This window comes from Geotrypetes seraphini, chromosome 2 (assembly GCF_902459505.1).
Source record: "Geotrypetes seraphini chromosome 2, aGeoSer1.1, whole genome shotgun sequence".
Lineage (NCBI taxonomy): Eukaryota > Metazoa > Chordata > Amphibia > Gymnophiona > Dermophiidae > Geotrypetes > Geotrypetes seraphini.
Window position 1 is genome coordinate 139,222,261 of NC_047085.1, and position 22,791 is coordinate 139,245,051.

A 22,791-nucleotide genomic window follows, 5' to 3' on the forward strand; every position below is an offset into this window, starting at 1 on the left:
CCATGAGGAATGCAGAAGGCATCGTCTACATTTTCCAACTTTGCCTCCTTGTGTCACTGGGCAATGCCTCAGCTCCTCAGTTTTTTCTTGTGCGAGTTGAGGAGGTGTCTTTTCATCTGCTCTGCACCTGATTTATTATTTTCGGGGGGGGGGGGGGAAGGGGAGGGGTGGATTCTGACTTTTGAGGCTTCGTGTTACAGAGGTTCCTAGGATTTCTGGTACAGCTCTGCCTGGGAGAAGATACAGTCTCTGGATCAGACGGCTGTAGTTGGGAGGGGGAAAGCAGCCTTTTCGTAAGGCACCTACCTAGCCATCCACAGTAATTCTTAGAATAGCTCGGGGCAAACACCAGTACTCGGTAGTTTCCTAAAATCTTTGCGACCCCCTACAGGCGCATGCTGATCCCTGCCATTCAGACCAGCCGCGGCCGGAGGATGGCTGTGACACAATGCAGCATTAAATGTATCCAGATTCTGAATGTAAGCCATGTGTTTGGTGATAGCCTTGGGGGTACCGGAGGAATCCCTAGCTTCACCAGATTTGACAAAGGTCTACTTACATATTCTTGTTTTCCTGAAACACAGAAAGTTTCTCAGGTTCCATGTACTGGAGAGGCATTTCCAGCTTTTGGCACTCCCTTTTCGGTTGGCAACGGCACCTCACACCTTGACAAAAGGGATGGTGGTAGCTGCAGCACACCTGCGCAGAGCAGGGATGCAGGTTCATCCATACTTGGGACAATTGGCTGATCAGAGCCCCATCCAAAGACGAAGGTCACCAGGCAGTGGCTCAAGTTGTCCAGCTCCGGTAGGACCTGGGATAGATTATCAGTTTTCTGGAAGAGTCACCTGGACTCGGTCCAGTCCCTGGAGTACCTGGGGATTCTTTTAAACATAGCAGAGGGCTGTGTTTTCCTTCCAGCAGCATGCAAACTGAAGCTAATGCCAGTTCCTATGGATTGGCACTACCTGCAGTTAATGACCATAGATGTGGTGCCTTGGGCAAAAGCTCACTTATGCCCTCTTCAGAGTGTACTACTGTTTTGCTGGTCTCTGCAAATGGATCCACTACAGAGGCAGTTGCCCTAGACAGCAGAAGTATGTCAAAGTCTATACTGGTGGCTCTGGGTAGAGACGCTGTCCAAGAGCTTATCTCTTCGCATTTTCCTCCTGGATGATACTAACGATGGATGCCACTCTTTATGGCTGGGGAGGTCATTGTGAGGGTCGCCCAGTTCAAGAGCACTGGTTACCCTCTCAGAAACTGGTCCATCAACAGATCAGAACTGAGAGCCATTTGGCTAGCACTGCATGTCTTTGAAAATTCTCTGGAAGGCAAAGTGGTCATTTATGGCGACAACTCCACAGGACTAAGCTCAGAAATCACAACTGCGTGCTCTTTTTCACAGCAATGTTTCAAACTAACGCTCCCCCCACCCCCAATCATGCACAGGTCATTTGTAAGAAGCTACATGAATCCACATTCAAGTACCAAGGACTCAAGACTTGGAACAACCTCCTGCTTCATCTACGACAAATACGATCATACTTATCTTCAGGAAGAGACTAAAGACTCCTCCCCCAAACACTTTAACTACAGCCCTAACCTGACTATATTATCTTGACCGGTGTTCACATCCTTAGTAAGACTCTTGTCAGGAATCCACCACATCCTATTGTAAACTGTATCAACCTTATTGTAAATTTCTTTACTCTTATTGTAAACTTCACTGAATCTCAGTTGAAATTTGCAGTATAAAAGAAACCATATGGTACGGTCAGGGTTATCTCGGACAATGCGAAAGCGGTGGCATGCATCAACGGACAAGGAAAAGCCAAAATAACTCCAAAAAAATACTGCAAAAGATACTAAATAGAAACCACAAACAGCAGTAAAAATGTCTAATAGACTTTCAGAGTAGCCCACTCTGTCTCAAGCACTAAAATTACAATAATAACATGTAACCTGTGAAGGGGGGATCCTCAGTGTGAAGGCTAAGCGAAAGGAGAAAATTCTCCAGCGCTCACATATTCTGGTGAAGCTGAGGTGCTACATTCTAAGTTGTCTACTGATCCAGTTATGGCTCCTATGTTTTTTCAAGGCAGAGCTGATATGCAGTTAACATTGGATCAATTTTGTGACAAAATTAGACAGGGCAAAGTTAAGAAATTTCATCGCAATGCTAATGACTATGCATCGGGTAATGTTTTTAAATGGATGGTTAAACCTGATCCCACGAACACCTCTAATTTTACAGTAGATACTACTGATGAAAATTTATCATCAAGTGTTTCCAGTGGCAGAAGTATGCGCTCTGGATCCACTCGTTTTTTAAGACGTGGCAACAGAGGAGGACCCAGGAGACGGGGACGTGGTCGGCGTGGTCAGTTAGATCACAGTCAAGTGCAGAATTACATTCCCCCGCACCCCTAAGTAACCATCAGTCTGCTGTTATTAACATCTCAGGCTGCACACTGTCTAGTGCCCAAATTCAAGGTTTTTCTTTTGTCCCCACCACTCAGCTTGATCGCTTCACTATGCATCGGGACATTGCTCATTTCATTAGAAGCCTTCAGATTAAATTGTTTTTTTGCTACTAAGGAGACCCAAGGGGATGATTCTTTGTTCCATGCTAAATCCCATTGGGTTCCCCGGGCCCCCTTGATCCTAACAGCAAGGTATTTCGTGACCCGGTGTTAAGAGATATTGATGGCTTAGCTAAGTCAACTCATCATAGGTTTTCCAACATGACACATGCTCAGCACTGAGTAGTGGCTCGTGGCCAGCGCTGGTTATGGGACGGAAATGGGAATGGATGTTAGGACATGATAAGTGCAGTATTTTTTGTGAAGTTTTTCTACAAAAGGCCAGTTTTTCGTATGATTCTGGGTAATTCTAGTTAGACAAACATCTGTGTTAGTTAAGGACCACGCCCAAATAGAAGCGTACGGAAAAACAGGTGAATAAAAATTTAAATATAATGTAGCTAAGGCCAGAGAAAAATACACTAAGGATTAATATAAGGGAAAGCATAATAATATCTGTGTATGTACTTTGCTGTTGAGCCAAATCATGGTGGAAAACATGATTACATGGAATCCATTTTGGGCCAGTGACTGGTTTTCTGTTTTCTTTGTCCTCTCTGAGTTTTTCCCGCTCCCAGCAGCGTGGTGTTAATTAATGCCACATGTGCTTGCTTTAGACTGGTAAAGAAGGATAACGTGCCCCAAAATGAATTGGATGTAGTTGAATGAAAATTATGATTTATTGAATGAATGAAAGCTTGGCCAAGCAAAGAGTGAATGAAACAAATATGATTGGATTGAAGTGTATGACTGTGTTGCTTTGAAAAAACATATTTTATATATTTTAAACATGAAGAAACACTAAGGAAAATCCTAAGGCAGCATCTGGAAGTAATTAGAGTCAGTCTCAAGAATAGGAAGAAGGGGGGCATTGGAAGCCCACGCTTCAGGGAGAGGAGAGGGGGATTTGCCCCCCCTTCCTCCAGAGTAAGGTTTCTGTGTAAGGCTGTGCAATTTGAACCTGTCAGCTTAGGAAGAGTTTTTTCCTTTAGGGCTGAGAATTTCTCAGCACCATGTTAATAATTATAGATTCTCTTGAATGTTATAATGTTAATTCAGAAATCAAAAGTAATTTTCTGAAAACTTTGTATAACTTTTAAACATGGAGGAATGTTTCTTTGTCTAAACTTTAAGACCACCCATAGAAATGTTATTGGTCGTCAAACTTGATGATGTCACTAAACCAAAAGTTATATAATGGAATGAAATGAGATATGAAAACGAGACCGTTGTTAGAAGGCCAGCCTTTGGGCCACAATGACGATCTCCCATTAGCGCAACGTTAAGCAATGATGCTGTTCTTTTGATCTAATAATGGAAAATTAGAATCAATAATTCAATAAATCTTGGTTATAATTTTAAAAACCTTGCGCTGGTGTCATTTTGCATGTATTATTGTTTTCAAACCTGAAGCTTTCACAAAGGCGTTGATGTCCCTTGCTCAGCACCTAGCTTTACAATCTTTGCGTAATAACACTAATCTCATGATTAAACCTGCTGACTAAGGGGGTGCGGTGGTGGTTCAAACTAAAGCTCAATACGCTGCTCAGATTCAATCTCATTTCTAATACCTCATGGTATACTAAATTGGATACTGACCCTGCTCCTGCACTGCAACTGGTTATTTCACAGATTGTTCAATCTGCCCTTACTAATAATGTCATCACCAAAGGGGAAGCTAAGTATTTGACTCAAAATCCCAGTCAGACTCCCAGGTTTTATACTTTGCCTAAAATACATAAGACCTTAAATAATCCCCCGGGGTGTCCTATTGTGGCTGTCCGTGGGACCATTTTGGAACCCCTTTCCAAAATGGTGGATCATTTTTTGAAACCTGAAGTAGTAAAGGCCAAGTCATTTGTTCTTGATATGACTCATTTTTTGAACAAAATCAGATTGGTGGAGGTTCAACCTACTGATCTGTTAATTAGACTGGATTTGGAGGCCTTAGGATTGTGGATGCCACCTTATCTATGCTGCCCAATGATCACAGGATCTCCAAATCATTCTTGATGGAACTTGCTGCTTTAGTGCTGCAGAAAAACTTTTTTGAAGTTCGTGATTTTTTTCTCCAAACTCACGGGGTAGAGCCATGGCCCCCAGTGTTGCACACCTTTACGTAACAGCTTTTGAAGAAAAATTTTATATGTGTCTACATGGATGACCTCTGTCTCGTTGTGGTTGCATTATATCGATGACATTTTTTAAAAATCTGGTCTGATTCCTTGCAAAAATTACAAGATTTCATAAATTGGCTTAATTCTTTAGATGTGCATCTGAAATTTTCGGCAGTGGTAGATATACAAAAAGTGACTTATTTGGATATGGTCACTTATCTCCACTATTCCAGCTGCCATCCTTCTAGACTGATTATAAAAAGTGTATACTGGATAAGAATCTTAACCTTGCAGACTCATGAGTGGATAAATGAAAAAGCCTCAGCCCCACCACTCCACTGCTGTAATATCTTGTTACTGCGGGAAGAAATTACGTGGTGCAATCATCATAATTTATTTAAACATACTATTTAAACAAAAAGCACTTATAAATGAATGAAATAGCCAGTGATGAATGCACCTCGTAATTTCTTCCCGCAGTAACAAGATATTACAGCGGTGGAGTGGTGGGGCTGAGGCTTTTTCATTTATCCACTCATGAGTCTGCAAGGTTAAGATTCTTATCCAGTATACACTTTTTATAATAGTTCTGGACTTATACTGGAATAAGGACTACTGAAACTAGTGCCATAGTTCTAGTGATCCTTCTAGACTGAAGCAGTCCTTACCCATCAGTCAATTTCTTAGAATTCGGCGGATTTGTTCCACCACCACTGAATTCAAGATTCAAGTCAAGCTGTTAACGCACCGCTTCAAGAACAGGGATTACCCTGATTGGGTGATTAAACGTGCTTACCATAGATCTCAGTATGCCAATCCTAAGCTACTGTTAGACTCTCAGAATACTTCTTCTGTTGATCGCCAAATGTGTGTTATTTCTTTCTCTGATCAGGCCCAAATAGTGGCCAGTATCATCAGGAAACATTGGCATATTTTAGGCATCCATGACAGCTTTAAAGATTTGCCTATAATTGCCTTTTCCCGCCCTAAAAATCTAGGTAATTTATTGAGTCAATCGTTTGGTAACAATCCTCATATGCAGGGCAGTCATAAACCTTGTGGCCATTGCAATGTGTGTTTTAACTCTTTGTCTATTTCTACCTGGTGTCATCCTGTTTCCCAGCGTGAGTATAAGCTAAGACAACAGATGACCTGCTCGTCCCAATGAGTGGTTTATGTCATCATCTGCCCTTGTAAGCTTTTGTATGTGGGACGGACTAGACTCAGAACACAAGAGCCGGCTGAACACCTCTACCATCTCTGCACCGATGGTCCCTCATTGCTTGGACAAGGGCCATGGATTTGCAGATCTTACCTGGTTCATTATTGAACAAATTCCCATGGACTTTAAAGGTGGCAAGTCCACTCACATTCAGCTACGGGAACAATTCTGGATCTTTGAACTTGATGCAGTTCACCCCCATGGATTAAATGAATCTATCGAGTAGAACTCTATTGTGTAGCTGATTGGCTGTCTGCATGTGATTTTGATTGGCTGATTCTCCATGACGTATATACTCTGTTCAGTTCTTAAGCGCTGTTTGCCTGCAGCTCTGTTAGCTCCTCCCCTTTTGCCGGCTTATTTGCTTTTGTTGCCGCTCATGGCTGAATGACTGCTGTTCGCTTAACACTACAGGTTCCTGAGGAAGGGACCCAGAGTGTCCGAAACCGGGCTTGGTAGAACCTGATTTTGGCAGTGGGTTCTGATGCCCCGCCATTGCTTTCAACCCTGGACCATGTCTTCAAGCTAAGTCTGCTATTTTTTCATCTGGGAGTCGGCTGAGGGACTTTCAGAGTATCTTACTCTGTCTTCACTTTAGCACTGTGAGATTGTGATTTATTTTTATCACTTATTAGTACTTTCACTGATTTATAATTGATTTGAGCACACGGGAGGGACCCAATGATGGTGTGCAGGTGAAGGTTATTATATCTTCACCAGAGTATGTGAGCGCTGAAGAATTTTCTCCTTTCGCTTAGCCTTCACACCGAGGATCCCCCCTTCACAGGTTACATGTTATTATTGTAATTTTAGTGGTTGAGACAGAGTGGGCTACTTTGAAAGTCTATTAGACTTTTTTCACTGCTGTTTGTGGTTTCAACAGACAAGGAGGCACCAAGAATGCTCAGTTTAAAAAAAACCTGGAGCCCAATTGTTTAATTGGGCGGAAACTCACCTAGAAGCCATATTGGTGGCACTTGTAATGGGAGTGAACAATGTACAAGCTGACTTTCTCAGTCACCAGACCGTGGAGCAGGGAGAGTGGTCTTTGTCCCAGAGTGCTTGCAACAAAATAGTGAAGCACTGAGGAAGGCTGACAGTCGATCGAATGGCGTCAGTGAACAACAAGAAAGTCTCTCGGTACTCCAGCCAGTGATTCGAGCTGGGAAGTGCCAGCTTAGATGCCCTAGTCCAGCTTTGGCCAACAGAAGAGCTGTTGTATGTGTTTTCCCCCGTGGCCAATGGGCCAGTGGTAAGCTGAGTCATTTGAAGAACAGCGAGCCATCACGGGTTGTTGATTCTAGTGGTGCCAGATTGGCCGTGGTATGCAGCTACAATGGGACAGTTGTCTAAGGCTGTCCTTCCAACACTTCTGTCACAGGGGTCAATTTTACTGGACTAACTTGGCCACCACATCATGTCACTCCAAAGTTCTAAAAACCGAAAAGCTCAAAAAACTGAAATTTTTTTGTAACATTATTGTGTTACTAATTTGTACAAAAAAGCTTACTTCTAGCAACAAAAAGTGAAACCTGGCCCCAAAGTCACTTTAAAGACTTCATTCTGGCCTTAGTACCCGGAAAGATGGTAGAGGCGCTGATAAAGGACTGCATCATTGAGCACCTTGACGAACACAATCTGATGAGGACCAGCCAGAACGGCTTCAGCAAAGGAAGATCTTTCTTGACGAACTTGCTGCACTTCTTTGAGGGAGTAAACAGGCAGATAGACAAAGGGGATCCAGTCGACATTGTATATCTGGATTTTCAGAAGGCGTTCGACAAGGTTCCGCATGAATGACTACTTTGAAAAATTGCGAGCCATGGAATCAAGGGTAAAATACTCACATGGATTAAAAACTGGGTGGCAGATAGGAAACAGAGTGGGAGTAAATGGACAATACTTGGACTGGAATAGCATCACCAGTGGAGTGCCGCAGGGTTCGGTGCTTAGGCCCGTGCTCTTCAACATATTTATAAGCGATCTGGAAATTGACACGACGAATGAGGTGATTAAATTTGCAGGCAATACAAAGTTATTCAGAGTAGTGAGGAATGCGAAGATCTGCAACGTGACATAAACACAGTTGAGAAATGGGCCGCAACATGGCAATTGAGGTTCAATGTGAATAAGTGTAAGGTGATGCATGTCAGTAACAAAAATCTTATACATGAATACAGGATGTCCGGGGACTGCTGGGCACGATGCGGACTGCTGGGCATGATGGACCACTGGTCTCACCCACTGGTCTGACCCAGCAGCAGCAATTCTTATGTTCTTATTCTCAAAACTGACATATTTCAATCACTAAATTGGGAATAAAATCATTTTTCCTTCCTTTGTTGTCTGCTGATTTTATTTTCCTAAACATCTTTTCCCAGTCTCTTGTTGCTCTTCCTTCTGTCTATGCTCTTAACTTTATTTCCAGGGCCTTCTTATCCATTTGCTGTTTTTCTATCCTTCACTTTCTGCTTCCTTCTCAAATCTATCTACTTTTCCTTTTCTTCCCTTCCCATCTATTTATTTATTTATTATTTATTTATTTAGATTTATATCCCGTCCTCCCAGTAGCTCAGAACGGTCTACAAGTAAACATACACAGTGGAAGTAATTAGACAAATAAGATGTACAATAGGTTTAGATGCTTGAACATACAAGACTGTGCAGTATTTATCAGAGTACAAACAATTTTTCAGAGTACAGACAATTTATCAGAGTACAGACTAAGAGAGGACCATACTGAAATTTAGGGAGAAGTTAAATAGGGGAGAGAAGAGAGAGGTGGGGTTTAAGGGGGGTATAGACTGAGGGAGACCTTTAGTTGAAGAGGAGGGTCTTTACCATTTTACGGAATGTCAACAAAGAGTTCTGTTGCCTGAGTTGGGGGGGAGTTGATTCCAGAGATGTGGGATGGAGTGGCTGTAGGATCGTTTGCGGGCAGTTTCTGAGAGGAGGGACCTTCCAGGGGGAATGCATAGGCGTATTTCCGATTTTGAGCGGAAGGTGTGAGTGGGGGTGTAGATGGGAAGCTTGGATTTTATGTAGGAGGGGGTGGTGGCATAAATTCTCTTGTGGGCTACTGCTAGGGCCTTGAAAGCACAGCGCTGGCTAATTGGGAGCCAGTGTTCAGCGCGGAATGCTGGGGAGACGGGATCATGGTAGTTGAGGTTGTGTAGGAGGCGGATAGCTGCATTTTGGACACGTTGGAGGCGTTTGAGATTATTTTTGGTTAGTCCATTAAATAGGGAGTTACAGTAATCCATTCTGGAGAGGACATATGCGTAGAGGAGTTGGGCGAGGTCAGGTGTGGAGATGTAGGGTTTGATCCTTTTCAGTTGGCGGAGGTAGTAGAAGGAGGTGGAGATTACTTGGGATATGTGGGCAGATAGGGATAGGTGTCCATCTAAAGTTACTCCTAGGCTGCGTACCTGATCTGTTGCCGTTAGTAGAGTGGAGTCCCATGCTAGGGTAGGACGTGTGAATTTGGTGCTTTTTTTCCTGATCCATAAGAGTTCTGTTTTAGAGGCGTTTAGTTGAAGTTTGTTGTTTGACATCCAAGTTTTCATATCAGAGAGGCAATGTTGGAGGTTAGTAATTTGGGACGATCGGTTCTCGCCTAGTGGGAGGCGCAGCTGGATGTCATCTGCATAAGAGTGGATTTTAATGCTATATTTCTGCGCTATATCAATGACAGGCCTGATGTAGAGGTTGAATAGGAGGGGGGATAGAAGGGCGCCTTGAGGAACACCATATTTGATAGGCTTGGGGCGAGATTTGTGTGTTCCTAGTAGGACAGTCTGGGTCCTTTGATGGAGGAAGGAGGTGATCCATTGGAGGGCTGTGTCCTTGATTCCGTGGATCCACATGCAATATCTCCTCCCTATCTCTGCCCTTTCCCTCCCCTCCCTCTTTCTTCTCCCCTATTCCCATCTTTTCTTAAACAGCATTTTCCATCTCGATTCCCTTCCCATCCCTGTGCACCATCTCCTCCCTCTGTCTCCCCTTCCTTTCCATCCTTGTGCAGCATCTCTTCCCTCTCTCTCCCTCTCTGGTGGTATGACATCTTTCTCCTTTCCTTCCCACAGTCTGGCATCTCTCTCCCCTTCCCTCCTCCCCCTTTGTGGTCTAGCATCTCTCTGTCCTACTCTTCCCCCCTCTCACCTACCTTAGTTGGAAACTCTCTCCTTCCCTCGCCCCCCAGTAGTCCGACATCTCTCTCCTTCCCTTGCCCTCTTCTTATGGTCTGGTATCTCATCTCCTTCCCTTCCTTTTTCCTCCCTACCTTAGTCTGGAATCTCTCCCACCTCCTTCCCTTCCTGGTCTGGCATCTCTTTCCCTCCCCCCTCTAGTAGTCCATATTTCTCTTCTTCCATTTTTCCCTTCTTGTGGTCTTTTTTCCTTCCCTTCTCCCCACCATAGTCTGGAATCTCTGTCCTCCTCTCCCCCTTTCCCTTCCTTCTCCCATAGGTCTGGCATATCTCTTTTTCTTTCCTCCCCATCCTTGCAGTCCAGCATCTCTTTAGTAACCCCTCCCCCCGCAACACCCCTTGCAGTCCTCTCCTCCACGGGACCCAATAGTTCCTCACCCTTCTCCTTCCTGGCAGCTGCTATTGAACTCTTCAGGCCACCGGCAGCTTGAGGTGAAGTAAACAACACTGCCTTTGGCAGCTTGGAAGCTTTCCCTCTGCTACTGCTTTCCGCCTATGCGGGGACAAGAAGCAGTAGCAAAGAGAAAGCTTCCCAGCCGCCGAAGGCAGTGTGTTTACCTCACTCATACTGTCGGCAACCCAAAAAAATAAAAGAGTGGCTGCCGAGAAGGAGAGGTTTTGGATCCTGCTTGGGGGTCGGGGGATGGAACCCCCAGACTGCAACGTGCACTACCCAGGTTTCCGCAGGCCGCCATTGGCTTGTGGGCCTTGCAATGAAGACCACTGGCTTAGACGGTGTCCATTGATAGACAGTATATAAGTAACAAATAAACTTGGAAACTAGTCTGTTTACCTGAACATTTATCAAAAAACTGTTGACTACATAACGAGATTAAAAAGCAAAACACAATTCAGTCAAGTACAGTATTCTCATGAACCTTGAATTTTATAAAACACCCCTCTCCCCACAAAAAAAAAAAATAATATAAAAAGTTTGATTTACAGCTCCTGACAGCATTCATGACTAGTATTTCTGCTGCTTCTTTATAAGCAGTCATTAGTATGTTTTCAAGGGAAAATGATGGGGATAAAGGAGTGGTATGTGCTATGTTTCTATAACCCGCACTTAGGAGGGAAGATAACCCAGTTAACACATCTTTTTTTGTTTCAAATGTTCTTGTTTCTTCTTTTCTTGCTAGCATACATAAAAGGTGGGTGGATCCTGCGCAAAGCCTGGAAAATTTACAATAAATGCTACCTGGACATTAATGTCCTACAAGAAATGTATCAGAAGAAGCTATCTCAGGAGCACCTGACCTCTGACACCGCAAATGATAATCACATTGCCACGGACGGCGTAACGGAGGACTCTCTGAACAGGCTGAAAGGTGCTGTTAGCTTTGGATATGGACTTTTTCATCTTTGCATATCCATGGTGCCCCCAAACCTGCTCAAAATCATCAACCTGCTGGGTTTTCCCGGAGACCGCTTGCAGGGGCTTTCCTCACTGATGTATGCAAGTGAAAGTAAGGACATGAAGGCCCCTTTAGCTACGTGAGTAGCTATATTGCACTGCTTTGCTAGATAATTTAGTTTTGAAAGTGGCTAAGCTTCAAGTGAAAATAAAACTGTTTATCCTTAAAGGAGGTGTTAGACTGGTGAACAGAGTGAGACTACCGTATTTTCGCGGATATAACGCGCACCTGTGTAAAACGCGCACAGGGGTATAGCGCGCAGAAATCACGATGATATGTACCAAAACTTTTCTATACCGCGCTCAGGCATATAACGCGCATGATGCCCGACGCTCCTTTCGCCCGCCCTGACTTTCCGTGCGCTGTCCCGACTCTCCGTTCACCCCCCTGACTTCCGTGCACTGCCCTGACTTTCCGTGCGCTGTCCCAACTCTCCGTTCACCCCCCCTGACTTTCCGTGCACTGTCCCCCCTTGAAGTCCTGTCCCCCTTGAAGGTCTGTCCCCATTCTGAAAGCCTGATGCCCCCCCCCCCGATACATCCCCCCCCCCCCCGGCAGGACCACTCGCACCCTCACCCCGAAGGACCGCCGACTCCCCAACAATATCGGGCCAGGAGGGAGCCCAAACCCTCCTGGCCACGGCGACCCCCTAACCCCACCCCGCACTACATTACGGGCAGGAGGGATCCCAGGCCCTCCTGCCCTCGACGCAAACCCCCTCCCCCCAACGACCGCCCCCCCCCAAGAACCTCCGCCCGTCCCCCAGCCGACCCGCGACCCCCCTGGCCGACCCCCACGACCCCCCCCACCCCCCTTCCGCGTACCTTTGGAAGTTGGCCGGACAGACGGGAGCCAAACCCGCCTGTCCGGCAGGCAGCCAACGAAGAAATGAGGCCGGATTGGCCCATCCGTCCTAAAGCTCCGCCTACTGGTGGGGCCTAAGGCGCGTGGGCCAATCAGAATAGGCCCTGGAGCCTTAGGTCCCACCTGGGGGCGCGGCCTGAGGCACATGGGCCAAACCCGACCATGTGTCTCAGGCCGCGCCCCCAGGTGGGACCTAAGGCTCCAGGGCCTATTCTGATTGGCCCACGCGCCTTAGGCCCCACCAGTAGGCGGAGCTTTAGGACGGATGGGCCAATCCGGCCTCATTTCTTCGTTGGCTGCCTGCCGGACAGGCGGGTTTGGCTCCCGTCTGTCCGGCCAACTTCCAAAGGTACGGGGAAGGGGGGTGGGGGGGTCGTGGGGGTCGGCCAGGGGGGTCGCGGGTCGGCTGGGGGGGCGGTCGGAGGTTCTTGGGGGCGGGCGGTCGTTGGAGGGAGGGGGGTTTGCGTCGAGGGCAGGAGGGCCTGGGATCCCTCCTGCCCGTATTGTAGTGCGGGGTGGGGTTAGGGGGTCGTCGTGGCCAGGAGGGTTTGGGCTCCCTTCTGGCCCAACTACACAAAGGTACGGGGGAGGCGGGTGGGGGTGGCGTGGGGGTCGGCCAGGGGGGTCGCGGGTCGGCTGGGGGACGGGCGGAGGTTCTTGGGGGGGGGCGGTCGTTGGGGGGAGGGGGTTTGCGTCGAGGGCAGGAGGGCCTGGGATCCCTCCTGCCCGTAATGTAGTGCGGGGTGGGGGTAGGGGGTCGCCGTGGCCAGGAGGGTTTGGGCTCCCTCCTGGCCCGATATTGTCGGGAAGTCGGCGGTCCTTCGGGGTGGGGGTGCGAGTGGTCCTGCCGGGGGGGGGGATGTATCGGACGTCGGGGAGTCGGCCGGGCAAGAGGGCTTGGGCTCCCTCTTGCTCCGATCGTGGATGCGGGTGCGGGTGGGAGCGCGTGCGAGCGGTCGTTCGGGGTGGGGGTGCGAGCGGTCCTGCTGGGGGGGTGAATCGGGCGTCGGGCGGGGTGGGAACTATGTTTAAAAACTTTTCTATACCGCGCTCAGGCATATAACGCGCGAGGGGTATGCGCGGTACGTAAAATCACGTATAACGCGCGCGTTATATCCGCGAAAATACGGTACTTCTGTTTGACAGTTCAGAGAAGTTAACTAGGCCCGCAATGCATTCATAGTAATAATAATAATAATTTTATTCTTATATACCGCCAAAGCCATGATAGTTCGAGGCGGTTTACAGTAAGAAGAGCTGGACAATCAACGAAAAATAGTAATGAAATCTTATTCCAAGATTATAATTTTAAAGACAACTCATCTTCATGTTCAGCTGTTAAATGTTATTGGATGTATTCTTTGATATTTATCAGGTCAATTTTTTAGTTGTATGAGAAGCACAGGTGACCATGTATGGCACAGCTGGCTGTTTAAACTCACTTCTGTGCTCAAATAAGGAAGAACATTGCAATCTGTCAGCAGCTCATTGTCCCAAATAGAAAATCCATATTACAAGAATCATTCAGAATGCCATAGAGCTATGTCTAAGTAAAAACATAGAAAATGAAGGCAGATAAAACTATATGGCCTATCCAGTCTGCACAACCATGCCGTCCACTATCCCCTTCTCTTTTTTAGAGATCCAATGTACTTGTCTCAAGTTGTCTTGAATTCAGATATACTCTTCATCTCCATCACTTCCACTGGGAGGCCATTCCAAACATTCACCACCCTATTTATGAAAAAATATTTTCTGAAGTTACTTCTGAATCTGTTCCCTTTCACATTCATCTTATGCCCCCTCATTCCAGAGCTGCTATTCAATTAAAAGAGACTCGCTTCATGTGCATTTATGCCATGTAGATATTTAAACATCTCTATTATATCTCCCCTTTCCTGCCTTTCCTCCAAAGTATATATATTGAGATCTTTAAGTCTGTCTCCATAAGCCTTATGCTGAAGACTACCAACCATCTTAGTAGCCTTCCACTGGACTGACTTCATCCTGTTTGTATCCTTTTGAAGGTGCGGTCTTTAGAATTGTACACAATATTCTAAATGAGGTCTCACCAGAGTCTTATAAAGGGGCATCAGTACATCCTTTTTCCTATTGGCCATTCCTCTCCCTATGCACCCAAGCTTCTTTCTAGCTTTCGCCATCACTTTTTTCATCCCGTTTGGCCACCTTAATATCATCATATACTATCGCACCCAAGTTCTCCTCCTCTTTTGTAAACAAAAGTTCTTTACCCCCTAAACTGTACCATTCTCTCAGGTTTTTGCAAACCAAATGCATGGCCTTACATTTCTTAGCATTAAATCTTAGCTGTCAAATTTCAGACAATTCCTCAAGCTTTGCTAGGTCCTTTCTCATGTTATCCACACAATCAAGGGTGTCTTTTTGCAGATTTTGATATCATCCTCCAAGAGGCAAATCTTAACAGATTGCGCTTCAGCAGTATCACTTACAAAAATGTTAAAAAGAGCAAGCCCAAGAACCGAACTGAGGTACACCACTGGTAGCATCCCTTTCCTCAGAGTGATCTCCATTGACTACTACCCTCTGTGGTCTTCCACTTAACCAATTCCTGAGTCAGTCTGTCACTTTTGGGCTCATACTGAGGGTACTCAGTTTATTTATTAGACGCTTGTGTGGAACACTGTCAAAGGCTTTGCTAAAATCTAAATATACCACATCTAACATGCTCTTTATCTCTATCCAATTCTCTGGTCACCAGTCAAAGAAATTGATCAAATTTTTTTATCTTTAGTGAATCTAGTGAAACCTGTTTGTGCTGGCTTAAGAGCAATACACGAAGTCACAGTGCTCTTTTCTAAGTACAAAAAATATATTGAGTTCATAGTAGCCATGATGTAGTAGTAGATTATGATGTGATAGGTTTTTCCCTCGTAGGTGCTTGATCTTCACTTTGCAAACCATAAGGGATTCTCAAACCTGACTCAGTAACCCCACAATGTCCAATCAAAATGCATAAATTTACATTGTTTGGAGATCTAGTAAATGCATAATTATTTCATGCATTCGCTGTGGCTATTCTGAAAATCTGACTGACCATGGAGATATCAAAACAGGTTTGAGAAGCCCTGATTCATATTGGTGGTTAAAAATACACAATCAACAGTTGTCAAGTAGTTAATTTTACCCCTTCCCTGTTTTAAGAAACCACTCAAATATGTTCCAGATATACGGTAATGTGAATTTCAAACAATCTAATCTAATTCACATTTTATTAATTTCACTATACCAAAAAAGTTCAAGGCGATTTACATCCAAAGAAGCCGTAAAATCTCTACAGGAGAGTACAAAAGCAATCAATAATTAAAATATCATACCATGAATGTTACAACAAATCATATAAAAAAAGTGTTCACATGTTTACAAAACCGTAATCAATTAATATCAATCCTAATGTGAACATGTAGATTATTCCAAATTGTAATAGCAGCATAGGCAAAAGAGTTGAGCTGTCATTTATTTTATTTAATTTATTTATTTATCCCATCCTCCCAAAAGGAGCCCAGTATAAGTAAGACAAACTTTGGTGGGAAAAACAAACTTGGTGTACATAGAGCAGTGGTTCCCAAACTTGTCCTGGGAGACCCCCAGCCAGTCAGGTTTTCAAGATATCCCTAATGAATATGCATGAGAGAGATTTGCATACCTGTCACTTCCATTATATGCAAATCTCTCTCATGCAGGTATTCATTAGGGATATCTTGAAAACCTGACTGGCTGGGGGTCCCCCAGGACAGGTTTGGGAACCACTGACATAGAGGTATAAATGCCATGCAAATGAGAAAAAAGCAAAATCAGATTATCTGAAGAGTCAGTCTGTAATATACAATGAACTATTCAAACTAATTTAAACTTAACAATAATTTGCCTCTCAACTGTTAACCAATGAAGATTCTTATACACTAATGCAATATTGCCATATCTTTTTAGACCAAAAATTAATCTAAATGCAGTGTTCTTGAGCAATTGCAATAAGTACACTTTGTAAGATTAAGAGTATCTTTTAATATGATATGTACCCAGCATCTACCCCTCATTTACCATACAGGGCAGAGCCATACAGCAGACTGCATTATATGAATGCCAGGTAGTTTATGCTGTGCAAGCTTAATGGAAATAAATAAATAATCATCCAAATGCTCTGGTGGTGCTTGGCACAAACACATTCCCCCCCCTCCTGCCATCCATTTTGTCACCCCCAACACTTGCCTGATATAAAGTCCATATTAAAGCCACACAATTACAAGATCTGAAGGGCAAGGAAGAGGCACTGTGGATCAATTTGGAATGAGGGAAGGGTAAATATATTTACATTGGTGTGATACAGGCCTCCTTCACAGATTGAAGAAGTGGACAGAGATTTAATAGTAGACATTCAGAATATATCTAAAAAGGGGGAAGTTTTATTAATAGGTGATTTTAACATACCGAATATTGCGGGGTCTTCTAGAAGTAGGGAGATCCTGGATTCTCTAAAGGAGAACTGTTCCAGCAGTTGGTAATGGAACCTATGCGGGATGGGGTCACACTGGACTTAGTGCTTACAAACGGGGAAGGTGTTTCTGCTGATACAGTAGGTGATCATCTGGCATCCAGTGATCACTGCATGATACGGTTTAGATGATGGGTATAGAGAAGGCTCATTCAAAAGAAAAGGTTCTGGACTTTAAAAAAACTAACTTTGTTTGGATGGGGGATTACGTCAAGGAATTATTGTCTGGATGAAAATGTCTGGAAGGAATATAAATGCAGTGGGCAAAACTGAAAGGAGTTATTGTAAGGGCGACAAACCTTTTTGTGAAGCAAGTAAGTAAAAGTAAGAGGAAAAGAAGGCTGCTTTGGTTCTCAAAAGTAGTAGCTGAGAAGGTAAGGAATAAAAGGTTAGCGTTCATAAATGACACAAGATCACAAAAAGAGGAAGACAGGCAAAAATATCTGGAAAAGTTAAGAGAGGCTGGTCGAGTAGTCAGGAAAGCAAAGATACAAATAGAAGAATAAATAGCTGACATGATAAAACGGGGAGACAAGACATTTTTTAATATATCAGTGATAGGAAGAAGTGCAAAAGTGGCATTGTGAGACTCAAAAGTGAAGGGAAGGAATATGTAGAAGCTGATAAAGCATTGTGAGACTTCAAAAGTGAAGGGAAGGAATATGTAGAAGCTGATAAAGAAAAGGCTGAATTGCTTAACAAATATTTCTGTTCTGTGTTAACGGCTGAAGCGCTGGGAGCGGGACCAAAGAAGATAAATGCAAATAGGAATGGAGGAGTGGTAGACCCTGATCGATTTTCAGAGGGTTGTGTTTGTGAGGAGCTAGCTAAATTTAAGGTAGGCAAAGCAATGGAGCTGGATGGTGTACATCTGAGGGTGCTGAATGAACTTAGGGAAGTTCTGACTGACCTATGCAATGCTTCTCTAGAGTCGGGAGTGGTACTGGAAGACTGCAGAAGAGTGGATGTGGTCCCTATACACAAAAGTGGAAGTAAGGAAGAAGTAGGAAATTGCAGGCCAGTAAGTCTGACTTCTGTAGTAAGCAAATTAATGGAAACACTTTTAAAACAGAGAATGGTGAAGTTTCTGGAATCCAGTGGATTACAGGACCAGACGCAACATGGATTCACTAGAGGTAGGTCTTGTTGGACAAATCTGATAAATACCTTTGACCGGGTGACCAGAGAATTGGGTAGAGGGAGTACGCTAGATGTGGTACATTTAGATTTTAACAAAGCCTTTGACAGTGTTCCACATAGATGTCTAATAAATAAATTGAGTGCCCTCAGATGGGCCCCAAAGTGACAGGCTGGGTCAAGAACTGGTTGAATAGAAGACAACAAAGGGTAGTAGTTAATAGAGATTGCTCTGAGGAAACGTATGTTTACCAGTAGTGTGCCTCAAGGTTCTGTTCTTGGACCTGTTCTTTTTAACATTTTTATAAGATATATTGCTGAAGGGCTGTTAGGTAAGATTTGCCTCGTTGCAGATGATGCCAAAATCTGCAGTAGAGTAGACACCTCGGATGGTATGAATAACATGAAGAAAGACCTAGCAAAACTTGAAATATGGTCTGAAATTTGGTAGCTAAAATTTAATGCTAAAAAAATGCAAGGTCTCAGATTGGACCCAAGATGGCTGCTGCTAAGACATGCTGAGAAGTATGCACCTTACTGCTCGGATCTTCTCTTTGCTTCTTCCTTTTGCGGAGGCTTTTGCGATCTGATTTCTTCACCATGCCGAAGAGGAGAGGCAAGAGCACTTCTGGTGCCTCGCAGGATTCTGTTGTACCAACTGTCGGCAATATTGAAGATCTTTTGTGGCGGATGCAGGGAGTTACTAGTCCGATGTCTGGAGCTAGCCTGCTGAGGGCACCAGGGTTGAGCCAGACCGACTCTGCACCTCCTGGGCCGGATACTACCTTGAGCCCAGACATTCGAGCACCACCCCCACAGCCTTGAATCACTAGCTCTCCAGGGGACAAGGTAACCCCGGAGCTGGGGGCGGACCTTACTCCTGAGGCAGGTTACAGCATTGTGGAGAGTGTGAAGGCAGAATTCCCTGTACAGGGGAATTCTGCAGAAGATTCGGAGGCTTTGTCAACAAGCGATGGTGGAATAAACCAGACGGAACAAAGCCAGCGAACTTTCCTTCAGGTGAGCATTTCTACACCCAACAAAAAATTCCTATAAGGGAGAAGCCCACTCAGGTGACTGGAGTCTCTATGGGACTTAGTGGCAAATTTTGCTAAAACAATTAGCCCCAATTTCCATTATATAGAGAACAAGTTGATTCAACACACTAAGGAGCTTAAGGATATAAAAGAAGATCAGACTGCTTCAAAAACTTTAGTTCAAAAGCTTGACCAAGATGTTATAGCAGCGAAACAATTGCAAGAGGCCCTAGTCAAGGATAATGTTAATCTTAGAAAGAAGTTGGAATTGCTTGAGAATTCTTCAAGAAATAATAATTTGAGACTTATTAACTTTCCAAGATTGACAATGGTAACTCCTAAGGAAATGCTTAGGAGAAACCTGGTATAAATTTTACAAGTTTCTGAAGAAACACTACCTCCATTTTCTCAAGTTTACTACCTTCCAAATAAAAATGGACCTCATTTACAGAAAAAATCTGATCAAGCAATGCTAAATGTATCGGAAATTTTGGAGACGTCTGATAAGGACATGGTAACACTGTCCACATTAATATTAACTGTAGCTCTTTCGATTGATAAAGGATGGCTATTGAGGCTTTTCTTTAAAAAAAGAGTTCCTAGGACTAAAAATTCAAATGTACCCTGATCTTTCAAGACAGACTCAAAAACGACATCGAGAATTTCTTCTTTTGAGACCAGGGGTCATTCTGTTAGGGGCGACTTTTTACCTGAGATATCCTTATAAGTGTATTTTATGCCACCGTTCAGTTAAATATGTTTTTTTGAACCTTATCAGTTAACTGCTTTCTTGGCTATGTCCCGAATAGATGGCGGAACAACAAGTGCTCTAGAAGTTTAATAAGTTTCTCCTACCTCAGCACTATGTTTAGCATATTTCTTAATTGATTATAATTTACCTCTTTTTCTCGCTTATAAGAAATCTTGGTATCTTAAGTTGAGGACTTGAGCTGTGTTAGATTAAATTATTAATGTCCTTTTAATTTTATTTCCTTTCAAGGATTATCAAGGTATAAGGGCTTATACCTTGAGAGAACTGTTCTGGTTAACCAACTTTCTGTACAAGTGTTTACTTGACATGTAAATGTGGAAACTTATAAATAAATAAAAAATGCAAGATCATGCATTCGGGCTTCTAAAGCCCGAAGAAATGGTACAGTTTAGAGGGCGAAGAACATATGTGCATGACAGAAGAGCGGGACTTGGTTGTGATTGTATGTGATGATGGTAAGGTGGCCAAACAGGTTGAAAAGGTGATGGCAAAAGCTAGAAGGATGCTAGGGTGTATAGGTAGAGGTATGGCCTGTAGGAAAAAAGAGGTATCGATGCCCCTGTATAAGACTTTGGCGAGACCTCATTTAGAATATTGTGTACAATTTTGGAGGCCGCACCTTCAAAAAGATATAAAAAGGATGGAGTCGATCCAGAGGAAGACTACTAAAATGGTGTGTGGTCTTCATCATAAGACGTTTGGGGATAGACTTAAAGATATCAATATGTATACTGTAGAGGAAAGGTGGGAGATATGATAGAGACGCTTAAATACCTATGTGGTGTAAATGTGCATGAGTCAAGTCTTTCATTTGAAAGGAAGCTCTGGTATGAGAGGACTTAGGATTGCTCCGGAGCAATCTAAAGAAATACATTTTTATAGAAAGAGTGGTAGATGCATAGAACAGTCTCCCGGAAGAAATGGTGGAGACTGTCTGAATTCTAGAAAGCATGGGATAGGCACGTGGGATCTCTTAGAGAGGAAGAGATGATGGTTACTACGGATGGGTAGACTTAGATTGGCCATTTGGCCTTTATCTGCCATTTTGTTTCCATGTTTCTATATTACTGCATGGTATCAGCTCACAAAAAGAATTAAATAGTTGGGATCTGCAGCATTGGATTATTAGATCTATGGAAGCAGCCACACAAAAGGCCCCACATAAGCAACCCTATAATATCATTTTGAGTTCTTTCATCAATTGTTGCTGCAATGTTATGTCCTTTTAGTTCTGTTTATTATGTTCTGCAACAATAGTTTCATAAAGGGGAGGAAAATCAAAAAGAATTTGATGCTTTTTATTCAGGCATGAAGAAAATATTGTCTTCATCTTGTTTTTGTAATGTCATTTATCAAAAATTGAATTGACATTTTGCAAACTGCTACTGCGGTGTAATTTATTTTCTGATAGCATTTGTTTAGTAGAATTTGCCTGTTTCTCCTGTTTGACAGATGCTGAACTTTTCTCCTCGTCTGTTTTGCACTAGGTTGGCCCTACTCTGGTACCATACTGTTGTACGGCCTTTTTTCGCCCTGGATGGCAGTGATAACCAAGCAGGGTTGCAGGAAGCAAAAGAGATCCTTCAGCAAAAAGAAGCTGCCTACCCAAATTCTTCTCTCTTCATGTTCTTCAAGGGAAGAATACAGCGATTAGAGGTACTGTTGTTATTGTTCATAGCCACAGCCACTACTACCTCTATTTTGTCTCTGGCACCAGACCCCCTGATTTTCACACCCTGGTGTTAGGCTCAGGGGCTGTTTAAAATATGGCATCATTTTGTCAGCTGCTCACTTCAAATCAGTCAGCCTTGAATTAAATATTGGCATTTTATCTGAAAACTGTATGTATTCGAATATAAGCTGAGATTTTTGGGCTAAAAAAAATGGCCCCAAAACGGGGGGCAGTGCCCACCTGCCCCACCTCCCAGACCTGTTGCAGACCTCCACTAGTCCTGCCGTAAGACCTGGTGGGCTGGGACAGGAGGGTACTCTTCCACCTCCTGTCCTGGCTGAGTCAAAAAACTTTTACCCAACCTTCCACCTCCCCCGCATACCTTTCAAATCCTCCGTGGTCGGCCAGGTACAGGAGGTGTCCTCCCGCCTCCTGTCCCGGCCGACTGTGCCTTCCTTTACCTCCCTCCCATCTCCTCTGTGCACATTTTACAATCCCCAGTGGTCCAGCAGTGAGCAGGAACAGCCTTCCACCCTTTTGTCCCACGAAGAACTGCTAGTGATTGGCTGCCTCAAGTTCTTGCAGGCCCCGGACTGGCTGAAAAGGCCTTTGTACAAGGATCTAGTGCATCTGAAAACAGAAGCCTCAACTCCCAGTTCATCCAACTAGATCTGATTGGCCTGGAAGATCTGGAATACTTTGGGCTTATGGCATGGCTCTTGAGTGCTTGTTGCTAGAGCGTAAAGGCTATTCGGATGTAGTTATTGCAACCCTACTTCGGTCCAAGAAACTGGCGATGGTTTCTGCTTATACTAAAGTTTATAAGAGCTTCCAAGGCTGGTGTAACAGCAGGAAAGTGAAATCCTCTACAGCGCTGATTGTTACAGTCCTGGCTTTTCTCCAGGATGGTCTTGAGAAGGGCCTAGCAGTTACGTGTGAATAAGGTCCCCATAGCCTCTCACCTAGTTGTCTCTAGATTTTTCAAGAGACTGTTGCAGCTCTGTCCGCTAGTGAGATGGCCTTTTCTGATGTGCAACCTTAACTTGGTTCTGAAGGCTCTCTGTCAGGCATCATATGAGCCCTTACAGGGAGCATTGCTTATGGACCTTACAGTAAAGAATTGTCATTTAAAATACAAATTACACAGAAAAGCAGGACACTGATATCATCAGCTGAATGACAGTTTGGTCTGTTAGAATTACAGCAACAAATGACTTGCCTTCATCTACCC

The 22,791-nt window shown here is 44.1% G+C and overlaps 1 protein-coding gene across 2 annotated transcripts in view; it reads left to right on the forward strand.

The window, feature by feature from the left end:
• TTC39C (tetratricopeptide repeat domain 39C) overlaps positions 1-22,791 on the forward strand; it is a 173,802-nt gene that overhangs the window by 88,639 nt on the left and 62,372 nt on the right. For both annotated transcript variants that reach the window (XM_033933869.1, XM_033933868.1), the window contains 2 exons: positions 11,272-11,626; positions 21,376-21,544. In XM_033933869.1, the coding sequence (XP_033789760.1) occupies positions 11,272-11,626; positions 21,376-21,544 (524 nt within the window). The remainder of the gene's footprint in view (positions 1-11,271; positions 11,627-21,375; positions 21,545-22,791) is intronic.